The 12,121-nt window shown below is 38.5% G+C and overlaps 1 protein-coding gene across 12 annotated transcripts in view; it reads right to left on the minus strand.

Annotated features, from left to right (window-relative positions):
- Positions 1 to 12,121, minus strand: part of PLCE1 (phospholipase C epsilon 1) — a 166,329-nt gene that overhangs the window by 25,194 nt on the left and 129,014 nt on the right. For all 12 annotated transcript variants that reach the window (XM_072871530.1, XM_072871532.1, XM_072871535.1 and 9 more), the window contains 10 exons: positions 11,350 to 11,467; positions 10,799 to 10,958; positions 5,809 to 5,931; positions 5,587 to 5,723; positions 4,385 to 4,623; positions 3,302 to 3,363; positions 2,993 to 3,158; positions 1,057 to 1,164; positions 501 to 617; positions 259 to 417 (listed from right to left, as the gene is read on the minus strand). In XM_072871530.1, coding sequence (XP_072727631.1) covers positions 259 to 417; positions 501 to 617; positions 1,057 to 1,164; positions 2,993 to 3,158; positions 3,302 to 3,363; positions 4,385 to 4,623; positions 5,587 to 5,723; positions 5,809 to 5,931; positions 10,799 to 10,958; positions 11,350 to 11,467 — 1,389 coding nt within the window. The remainder of the gene's footprint in view (positions 1 to 258; positions 418 to 500; positions 618 to 1,056; positions 1,165 to 2,992; positions 3,159 to 3,301; positions 3,364 to 4,384; positions 4,624 to 5,586; positions 5,724 to 5,808; positions 5,932 to 10,798; positions 10,959 to 11,349; positions 11,468 to 12,121) is intronic.

The raw sequence follows: 12,121 nt of genomic DNA on the forward strand, positions 1-12,121 counted from the left end.
GGCATGTGGTGCTAATCGTAATATTATGAAGTATTATAAAACTAAAATACACTGAAATTTTGTTACGCTGTATCTATACTTTACTATATGTCTTGTCTACTTATTTGAAAGTGTTGCAATCCACCGTGAGTCTTCCAAGCATGAATACACATTAGATTATTCTGCTGTACATATTGGAATGGCAAAAACTTCAAACACAAACGAGTTATTTCTAACAAAAGTTAGGTCTCACTGCTTGCTATTAAGGAAGGACTTTACCTTTTGTTTCAATATATCCACTGGTGTTTGATGGGCTTTCAGCTTCTTGTTTTTAAGCAGGATTTTTCTTTTCAGTTGGCCAGGTGAAGGAAGCATGGGATCATCAGAAAAGTCAGTCTCAAATAAAAACTTGGTTACCAGCTTATCTCCAAATACATTCTGAAATATCAAAGAACATGTGATACATTATGGAAAATCCCAAGGCATGTGCTTAGAATAATTTACCACAATTTGTGGACTACCTTGAAAATTTCAGCCATCTTGCGTTGCTGAGGCAATGAACAGTGGTTTTCTATTGATATGATAACTGGCATGTCGGAGGTGATAAATGCATTGCGATCAATAGCTTCAACTACTTCCTGTAAGAAAGAAAGGTCATTGAAAGAACATGTGATTATTTTGCAGCATCCAGCTAACTTACTGTTAGTTGAAAGGGGAGAAAGGAAGGCATCTGTTTTCCCCTCTAAGAAGAAAGAATCCACAACTTGCTTTCAAAACAAGCTCCTACAGATCAACCTAGCATCTTGTTACAACAAAACCGGTAACAGCAGCTTATGTTAGTTATGTTGGCAATAAAAAGACAAAAAATCATAATACATATGCTACAAAAGCTAATTTGAAAAGCATAATGTTTACATTTGAGGAGTTCATGTCTGACATACTCCATAGTTCATATTCTATTAGGATTCAGCCCCTTAGGATTTGTACTTCTCTAGTAGGCAAATTTTTTCCTTCATTAGAGAAAAAGTTACTGATTTTCTTCTCATTTTTTGTTTCTATGTGCAATTATCAGCATACCTTAAAAGAGATCTTAGTAGTAAGAGTGTGCCCATGATAAATTATAGGCATCCCATCATCGCCATCCCAGCAGTCTAATTCTACACTTCTGCAGCCTTGTAAAAGAACCTACAACGCAATTGAACAGTGTAAGCAAGTATAAGCCACAGACTCATGACATCAAAGCAGAAGACGGACATTGCAGAGCTGAATGAAAGCCCAGTGATTCCGCCAAAGTGCTGGAAAGAGCAATCTCTGTGGAGTAAACATAGCCCACAGAAGCTACAGTCCCCAGCTAACTGCATTCCCTAGGTTGAGAAAGAGTTGGAAAATTAAGACAGCATTTACATTCTTAGGAGAAGTACCATCAATTTTTGAAATTCATGGTATCTTACAGGACACACGGAATCTGTTTGCAGAAAGTGATTCTTAATGTATAGCTTAATGTTCTGAGGGAGAGAAACATTTCCATATTTCTACCTGCAAAAGCAGCTTTTGGCAATTTATTCCAGGTTGCTACCATGACAGCTTATGGGCACGGCATCTGCAGTTTGCTTGCTGGTTCTTTTTGTTGTTAGTTTTTTAAATAGAAGAAGGTCTGAAAATAATGTCTTATGAACAACTTCCATGAGGATAGTTAGAATGGAAATGTGCCAGGCCATCTTATTTAATGATATTAAGCTAATTTACAGCCACCCATCCATCCATTTCTTATTTATTCATGTATTTATTTTAGAAAGCCCTACTTGCTAGAAAACCACTGAAGAAAGCAAAGAGGAAGGATGGAGGGAAAGATAAGCTAACCCACCTGTTGGCAGCCCAGCTTATTAATGCTATCAATAGTTAGCATGCCTATCATTGAAAGAGTTATCTGTATTACAATTAAATATTTTACTGAAAACAAAGATCTCGACAATCAAAACCATTTCCAGCAAAAACATTCATGAACAAATAAAAAATTACTTCTCCTATTCAAAACCTGAATAATTAAGGCAGTTGTGGCCGTAGCTGGCACACCACCACTTCTGTGAGAGCCAGACACACTGAGCCAGAACAAAGCGCCCCTTCTCTTCTGGCGACAACTACTTGAGGGACAGGAAGAAGCTTTTCTGCATCATGCAAATTTTGGAGCCAGCTGAGCTCTATCTCACTTCCCATCTATTACCAACACAATCTTCACATCACTCTGTGCAGTGCTACTAAAGAAACCTCCTTTGCAATTGCATTATTCAATGCAATCACGTTACTTGGGCTTTCCTAACACAGCCTCACTCCTCTGTCCAGGCAAAGCAGCACATGGGACACCAGCCCTTCTCAATGGCGAGCCATTAACATTTAGAGTAATGAAAGCACTGCTCACAGGAAGTTTGATGCTTTCTCTAGCATTTGGTAAATACACAGACACACAAATATATATATGTATGTATGTATGTGTGTGTATACACACACACACACACACACACACACACACAAACACACACAGAAACAAAAGCCCTAGGGAGAAATTGTTCTTTTCTGTTCACCACCAATCAGGCATAAAGTCTAAAAAAACGTAGAATATTCCTAGAAGTAATGTTTTTAGAAGTTATAGTTCCATTTGAAATTTGTCTTTGCAGTGCAATATACAGTATTTTAGTAGTGTTTTTGACATCTGAATGAACTAAAATATTAGATCAGTCTTTCCTGTGGGAAAGTCTAATTTTAGTAGGTCAGATCAGACCGACTGGTGTCTAAATGCTATGAATCTCAAACTAAACCCATTTTTTTGCCTTAGAAAAGGCATTTAAGCACAACTGTGCTTACAGGCAGCTTTCCCACACATCATGTTTTCCAACGTTTTGCAAGCAGGGGTTTAGGACATTTAGATTTTCAAAGCAAAAAGGTCATGCTTCTGCGACTTGCCAGTTAAACAAACAAGTTCATGTTGAAAACTACACAATGATCCAATCCTGCATACCTGGCTGTAGAGCTCTACCGAGGACTCCCCTTTAAGCTGATGGCCAGTAAGGTACGTATTGTGTGAAGATTCTATGTAGTAATATGACAGTGGAAAGTGCAAGTCCTCAGCATTCTCTTGTGACTCATCATTTTTGGAGGCAAAGTTGTCTTTATCCATCAAAAATCTAGAGGTGAGAAGATGTAAGAAAATTTTATGCTTTGCTGAGGATTTTGTGACTGTCAAACAAACATCAATAGACTGGTGTCATCTTAATATTATAAATATATATGTGTGTATATATATATAAATTAACATATAAATAATTACCTTGCAAATCCTTCAAAAGATAGCAGCCCCTGCTGGCACATATTCACACTGGGTTCAAATTTCTATAAAGAGGAAGAAATTTAAGAGATATATAATACCAATTCTTAGAAATACAGCTTTTTCATATTTTCATAGTGTAGTCTGCTCATTGAACTAACCACTTAGTATCTAAAACCAGACTTTTTGTGGATAAAGTAATTAGGTGCCTGCGGTATGCTCATGCTTGCTTTACAAATCACTAAACAAGCATACTAAACGCATAACTGTAAATCATAGAATCATTCAGGTTGGAAAGGATGTTGGGAGGTCATCTAATCCAACCTCCTGTTCAAAGCAGAGTCAGCACTTAAGCTGAAATTAAAAAGGATCTATAATCAGGCATCCTTCTCCTATCAATTGTGCTTAAACACAACACACCACCATCTCGAATTGAAGAGACTTGTGGTATGCTAACTTGATGTTTCTTTAGAATTTCTGTCTTTTAAACTTTGCAATTTTATATTACACGTTGATAGTTGAAATATACAGTTTTTAGCCTTTGTTAACTGCTAAGTGGGGGCTTAATTCTGGAGTATATTAATTATGCATGTTTGGAGGAATTCAAAATTTTCCACATACTTTCCAATCACTTCAGCCATTGTACATAAAGGAATAAAATGTCCATGTTTGCTCTGGAAAATTTTTTATAATAAAATAAAAATATGTGGAAATGGTGTTTTTTTAAGTTCCAAATTAGGGTTAAGCTCTATCAAACATGGTCACAGACAAGGAGAAAACAACGCACTGTTATGAATACTTTTCCCAAGTGGTGACATCCCTTTCTGGATAAAGCACACACAGCCAATAAAACTGTTTATTTGCAGGATTTTTTTTTATTTTTATGGACGTCTGCACAATTTTATAGCCCAGAATAAAGACAGTATTAGATTTTAAATTCAAGTAAACTGTAGTGACAACATCAGTCTGAAAGGAGATATCCATACAGATGTGCTATTCAGACTACAAGGCAGAAAATGCTAATGGGGAAAACAGAAGTAACAACAGTTCAAGTAAAAGGAATTGCAAGATGTTTGTACTACAGACCTGGATAATACTGAGGATTTCATCATAGGTGCAGTGTTCTCCTTGGCAATTCACTAGGAAGTCATTTAGCTGCTGGATTCCCACTCCAAATATTCCCAGCGATGTGCTTTCAACTCCAGTACCATTGGTTACGATACTGGCAGCAGCAATAGCATCAGATATTTGCCTCTGGTTGTCCGATAATTGCTGCCTGCTCTTAATGAACAAACCAAGGTCTGAAACATTCCTAGTCAACAAATCTTAAAATAAAAATAAGGAAATAGAAATATGAGCTATAGAATTATGTGTATTATATATACACTGTATAGAACATAATGTAATATAATAATACATATGAATATCTGACTGAATATTTTAGCACTGACATAGTAAATTAGAACAAACCCATCTTGTTTCTATTCACTAACAGAAGAAAGAGTATGAAGCATGTATGAAAACAATGGGAGGAGGGCTATAAGCGTTCAATTACTATAAACAAAATCCTGGAACCTTTAACATGGATTCACACCCTCTTGCACACTGTCACCCAGGACCCTCCTGCTTCCTCTCACCATCACGTACAGCCTCAAAGCCTTTCCTTCACTGTGTACAACCCCATACCCTTCCTGTGCGATCACCGTTGATCTTCTTCCAGTCCCATATGCCAATTGTACTGTACCCTCCCCACAGGCTGCTTGGCAGAAACACTGTTTTCTTTAAATGTGGACAAAGCTCCAGACTTAGATGATGGTAACTGGGGAATGTAAAGGGGGACAGAGGTTTCCTTCCCCCTTGTCCCACATAAAGCAGATCTACTAGGAAACCAGACAGGAAAAAAGCAACCAAATGAGACAGAGGGCACAGCCTCCTCATTTCTCCTCCCTACATTTGCTCAGTGTTTTAGCCCTTCCAGAGCTCCTGCAACCAGATACCGATCCCTGTGTTGGGCCCAGCCGCTCAGCAACAAGTTTTATGCCCCTGCCATACTGGTTACAAATGTATCTGGCTAATGTAAAGCAGGAATACTTTTCCTCCTCTTCATTTCTGAACAAAGAACCTGTCTTACATCCTGCTAACTAGGTATTAGTGGAGGTATGGCAGCAATCCTCTACTTAAACTTATAATTGATAGTTCTTTATGAGACTGACTGAGACACTTTTTCTTAAGGCCAGTAACTGAAGCTGTTCAGCAGTCTAACAGCTGTATTTTCCTCTTTAACAAACCTAAATCAGGCTGGAATCCACTGCTATTTTCATCAATCTTCAAATTAGTGTAAAGTGGAGCAGGCTCTAAACCAGATCGATTGCAAGGCACAGCATAGACATCAAAAAGGTCTTTCAGATCCTTGCGGCTACGGACACTGCGAAAAGAGTTGAAAAGTTCAATTTTTGCTCTTTTATAAACTTGGATGAATGAGGTCAGTACAGAATAAAAATATATTTTACCTGAAAGATTTGAAGAGCTCTACAAATTCCACAAAAGTCATGTTACTATCGGACACCATGAAGTTCTGAAACCCCTTCATTCCTCCTTTAACACGGCCATGCCAGCTACTACTGCTCCATGTGCTAAATCAGAAAGAGACTGCTGTAGTTTTGTTATGTTAAATTTCTACTTATTGAAATATTACACATTACTGCATGAACACTTTATTTGTGCTCTCCTTAATGCATTTATTACCAATATCTGGAAGAAGCAAATAAAGCAGTATCTTATAAGATGCATAACAACAGTTTGTACCTTCTTGTTTTACAGCAGCTATTCTTTTCCCTCAAGACAACTGCAGAGTTTGCCAGAATTGCTAATGTATATGCATGCTATTTAAAGCTCTTCCATGTGCAAAAAAGCCTGATGCAAATGGCACAAATGAAAGCATTCTCGTTTTCCCTTTAAAGAAAACAATGCCAGTATTCTTGTAGCGCAGGCTGTTTATGAGGTTCGTTGAAGAATTGCTAAGGGAAAAATAAAATGGATGTAGAATTCCTTAAAGCGCTGCACTGTCAAAATAAAATACTAATATTCTGACTGGATATGCAAGAAAAACAAATATTTTCCTTATGCACCTGGAGTTTTATATCTGGGAGCATTAAAACAGCAGTATGAACAAGTCCTTAGTGAATGTCATGTACTAATTTGCAATAATGGGCTGAGCTCTTGAGCCCCTTCCTGGGCCTAAACACCAATGAACACACACTGCAGGAATGGCATCCGCTAGCACCAGCATCCTGAAAAGGAAGGGATCTAAGCAGCCAGCACAGATATGAAGAATTTTCTAGTTTAAACCATAACTAACTCCAGAAGTTACAGTAGTTGTTTCAAAATATCAGACTAGGTGGCCGTGTGTCGGACTTTATTGCTTTGTAATGTTCAAATCTACAAATCCATTAATCTATGAATTCTGCCATCAGGTTCAGGACAAATAGTTCCAACAGCTGTGATGGAAAAACAGGACCAGCTTGTTGTCCAGCGTTTGTAAAGACATTTGCAGTCACCTGCTGCAAGCAGGCGACTTTATACATAAATATGCTAGATCAGATTCTTCAATTCACTCCTGGCCTGGGATGGATGCATGCAATTGAAAACAGAATGTGATTTAAAAGTATTAAAAAATACCATCTACTTTAGTTGATAACGTTCAATTTGTTTGACATCACTATGGCAAGTACTGACATACTGCATATAACTTTGTGGCTAAAATAATTCCTAACATTTTTATCAGACAAGAAAAATAAATCATGATGACGAAAGTCTCTTGACTCCAGAAAACAGACTGGAACTGTAGAGCACCAAATGAAGAGCAGCAGCAGATGATAATGCTCAGCATTTCACTGGATCTGATCACTAAAGTGTATCTTCCACAATCGTTCCATGTGTAATAAATACAGGTTGTTAAAAAAAAAAAAAAAGCCAAAAACCCCAAGAAAACCTCACAACCACCAACAACCAAAACTGTAATTAGTAGCAGTCTGGATTATACCTGTATACAGCTAATGAGAGAGACAGTTTAGTCTCTCTTCGCAATAAAGCCTCCATCTCTAATTTTCCATTTCCTGTTACCTGTTTCCCAGTGGCGTTACCACCGTTTCCCCTGCTTCCTCCACCTTACAGGCAGCACTAGATTTCCAAAGAACTTGGGAATTTGCTGGATGCACATCTGCTTTGAAAGAATGACAGAAGACAGCTGCAGGCTACCTGTGGTTGGAAATTATCTAGACATCTGGCTTGTACAAGGATTTATTCTCAACATAAATTATTTGTAAGGAGGTCGGGAATATTAAGGTTTTGAGTTACATATCTAAAAATACCATTTTTCATTCTCTACCTATAATAATGATTATTATTTAAAATGTACAACAAAGATAGCCAGGTCCTCCTCTTTTTAAATTGCTATCATTATATTTAGATTTTTTTTTTCACATTAAGAAATTTTATTTTGCTTAGCGTTTCTCACTTGGTGGAGACAATCTAATTTACTGGTCAGGTAAAGTTAATTCACATATTATATGGCAAGAGAAAGAGAAAAAGAACTAGGAATCTCTCTTGCTCTCTTCCTCCTAGCTGCTACAATGCAGCTAACAATCATTTGTCACCAGCTCAGCTTTCTGTGCTGCAAAGGCTTCTGCGCAGCCCAGTGGGACCCTCTGCTCCCCGCTCTCCTACGCTCCGGGTTCTGTGAGGGATCATGCACTCACCTAACGTGCACAACCAGCTCATGTCCAACACTGCCTCCAACTATGAAGCCTTGTCAGTGTTTGAGTCTAAATCCAGATGCTAATCTGAATTAATAAACTCTGTTGGCTCTAATCTGCGCAGAGCCATACAAACACATACAAGCACTCCCAGTGAATCCTGTATTTCCTATGCTATAACATTATCTAGGTCATTCCAACTTTCTGTTACTTTGGAAAATGGATACTTCATTTTATCTTAATTTATGATGCTACTGACAAAACTGGTCAGGTATAACTGAGTATATAACTTGATTTTTATGAGACTACAGAATTAACAAGAAAAATGGAGCAAAAAGAAACAAAAGATGTCCATGTTCAGCCTGTGTCGGTTCCCAAACTTACTTTGCTTGTGTATCACCGCAGTTAAGGGCAGCAGCTTCCAGGAAGAATATTGTGCTGCTCAGAGTCTTTACGTACCACAGCCCCAGTCTGCTCCTCCGTCAGTTATATCTCTACTGCTAAAGGCATCCATCCTGCCACTTTTTCTGAGTGGGGCAGAAAGGCTCAAGTTCACATTGCTCTGCACTGCGCAGCAACTGGCTCAGGTCTGGTTTGGTCCCTCCATGGTGCTTGCCTGTCTCTAAGACATCTTTTTCATTTTTGGTGTGTGTCCTATTTAAAGTGGCTGAAATAAGCTGTGGCATATGTTATTGCCTGACAGAGTGCCATTTATTTAATGTAACACAAAGCAATAGGACAGGCCATGACTGCGGGTGGATTGCCTGAAGGTACAATCCTTGCTGGGAGTGTGTCCTGTAAGACAGTATATTGTAGATGGTTTGAGACTGAGTAAGCTCGCCATCCATAGTATCTAATTACAGAAGTCTCTGGAGCAAATATTCCCAGAATGGCACCTAAACTCCATCTTGGAGGCAACCAGCTGGTTTACTCTAAAAGAGATCCCAGAACTGAATTAAACACATATAGGGTGGATGATGACAGGACTTTGCAGCAAAGCAGAGGGCCAACTATTTGATAGCTTAAACTTACTGATCACAGTTGAGGCACTACAGGCATTTATTTCTTTTAGCACATGCGAAGCGTCCACACACATGAAAACTGGCAAGCACAATTCAGACCTATCAAGGGTTCGAAGGGTAAATACCAAGAATAAAACTCTCTCCAGTGCTCCAAGTCTCTTAAGGGCTCATGAAAACTGGGTCAAGGTAAAACATGTAATTCTGTTCTGAGGAAGATTTCCTCAGGACAGATGAAACAGCCATACAGCTGTATCCTGAGCAAATTCTAGCAAGAAGCGTTGTATCCAGTTGGGGAGAGCTCTACCACACGATGCCGTGGAGTTTCCAAACAACTTTGCCAGGGAAAACGTGTCATAACTTGGGGAGGCCCACAGGGCTAAGCTGCACAGCAATCTGTACAGAAACCCAGGACTGAGAGGATTTAAAGGAACATTAGCTGTCCTTCCCCCGGGAATGCGAGTTCTCTGTTGAGTCTTTTAATTTAATTTAGAGAATAATAATTATTTTGGCATAAAAACAAAAAGCATATTTGCAAAACAGAGAAGCATTTTCCAGAGGTAGTAAAGCAGTATTTCTTCAGTTTCATGTAAAAGAAAGCTGTTCCAATCCTTAAAAAAAAAAGTAAGAGAAATGTCTTACAGAGATAAATCCTAGTCTGGCATGTTCATCCCATGGTTGTGAATGACAGTGAAGAACAAAAAAGTAAAGAACATAGTAAGAGTCTCAGAAAGCAGTGTTAAAAGAAGCAGCCAACCACAGATGTCCACAGGTGGCTCTACTACTCACATCTATTGCCAAACCCAACTACTTTAAGCGTAAAAAAAATCCCTAAGAAATACACAACATAAACCATTACACAAGACATGTCTCTTCAAAAATAATATTCTACCAGCAGCAGCAATCTCTTCCATTGTTTACCATTGCTCTCCTGGAAACCCCAAGATTCATATTCATAACCATACCTCAGTATTCATTCTGTTAAAAGGCACTAGAAAGCCTCTGTTGAGACTGTGTTGTAAGTTATAAAGTACCATCCACATCCCTGACATATTAACGTTGTTACATTATTATTACTACAACTACTACCACCACCGCCATTATTACCATTCATAGAATTAATACATTACTGCACTATGTCACTGCACAACCACAGCATGACCTTTTGCAAGGCCTAAGTGACACAAAAAGGATGAATGTTCAAGGAGGAGAGGCCTGTAAGAGAAAGATTTCAAATCTCTTCCTCAATTCCGCAAGACAGTACTGCAGTCATCACCAGGAATGTCAGCAAAAGTCAATACTCCCCCATGTAGAAATGACTTGTGCTGAGAAACCTCAGAACTTCAGTTCACACATCTACAACATTTCTGTTGATTTTCATTATACAGAAGACATCTATAACTATGTTTTGGAGAAGATCTGGAGAAAGAGTTAAACTCCCTATTTGTGTAGTTTTGGAACAGCATTCCAATCTGCTTCTGTAACAGACAAACTGAAGCATGCTGCTCAGGGACTCGCTACAAAGCCATTCTCAGATTCATGGTATTTCAGCTTAAATGTCCTATGTTGCTCTGCAATGTGTTTTAGATGTCTAGCAAAAGGCTAATGACATTTCTGGCATTGTTTTTGTCAGATTTCATCAGTTTGGCACGAAAAACACATTTGATGATAATTAAGTAACAGTAACCTGCTTTCTTTTTAAATCAAAGCATTGATTTTGTCCTTACCTAGACTGACTCTTGCTTGAAGACATTACAGGAGAGGAGACTGGTCTTGTTGGTGAAGATGTTGTAGCTCCTAAATTAGGAGATCCAGATGCTGTCAGAGAGTGAGCTCTTCTTGATGGCAGGTTGTTAGATGGAGAAGCATTAATAATAATATTTTGATCTATGGAGAAAACAAGAGTTTGCAGCACAATTACAACATCTGGCCCAATAAAAATGCTTTTGTCCAAGAGACCGGTATCATAATTCATTAACACATAGTAAGACACTAAAGGGATTCTAGATTTGTCCCAAGACAGTCAAAAGGATACATTCTGAACAACACTTATATACCCATTTCATCTGAATGGAAAGGAAGTTCTACTGAAACTAAATGAAAGGACAATCATGAACAACTACAGAAATTAATTTAAAAGTTTATAGCATTTGGAGTTTCAACTGCAAAAGTAGTTTTATATCATAAATGTATTTTTAACACCATTAAAGAATGTCTGTATAAAAAGACTTTGAGCAAAAACCTGAGGGACTTCTAAGTACTCAAGCTATTTATCTACCTGGTTCTTCTTGTTCATCAATATCTTGAGGATCTGAACCACTTCTATTACGATATTCCTTACAGCTTTTTGCCTTCCGAGTTGCCATTTCATCATCAGTGGCCTCTCCACTTTCACCCTAGAAAGGATGAGCACCATAATAAATATTCCGAAAGCACTACTTTTCCCATTCTTTATCAGTGCAATCTGTAACAACACCATGAGATAAATCAGCTATTCCTTATGAAACAGACTCCTGTAAGGTTGCTACCAGTAGAAAAGAGACAACTTAAACACGATACATAGTGAAGTGTGGGACCATTAGGTGTTACCTCAGTTTGACATCACACAGAAGACGACAATGATTGCGCCTCTCTGAAGTGGTGCAGCTGGCTTTACACTATTCCACTGGTACGTAGGAGCCCTAAAGAGGGTGTATCTTGTCATTTGAGGATCTTCCCTACCTGCCCACTAGAACATGTGGATAGTGTAGAGCTGCTAGTCCCTGTATTTTCCTCTCTCCTGGCTATTTCTGAAAGTGGTTGAGCCCAGGAGTCTGCCGGACGATGTCCGGTGTTCCTGTCAGCCACGTAAGATAAAACTGTGTGCTAACCTGAGGCAGAATAACTGTGGTGATGTTTTTGGGAACATGAAAACAAAAATGAGCAAAGAAACTGACACCAGCCTCCAAACATCACTTTGCACGTTAATATTTTTATTATTACCAGTATTTTACCTTTATACTGAGGTAGCACCTAAAGGTCTCAACAAGATTCTGTCCCCTTCTGCTAGC

Source organism: Ciconia boyciana, chromosome 8 (genome assembly GCF_034638445.1).
Source record: "Ciconia boyciana chromosome 8, ASM3463844v1, whole genome shotgun sequence".
In the NCBI taxonomy this organism is placed as follows: domain Eukaryota; kingdom Metazoa; phylum Chordata; class Aves; order Ciconiiformes; family Ciconiidae; genus Ciconia; species Ciconia boyciana.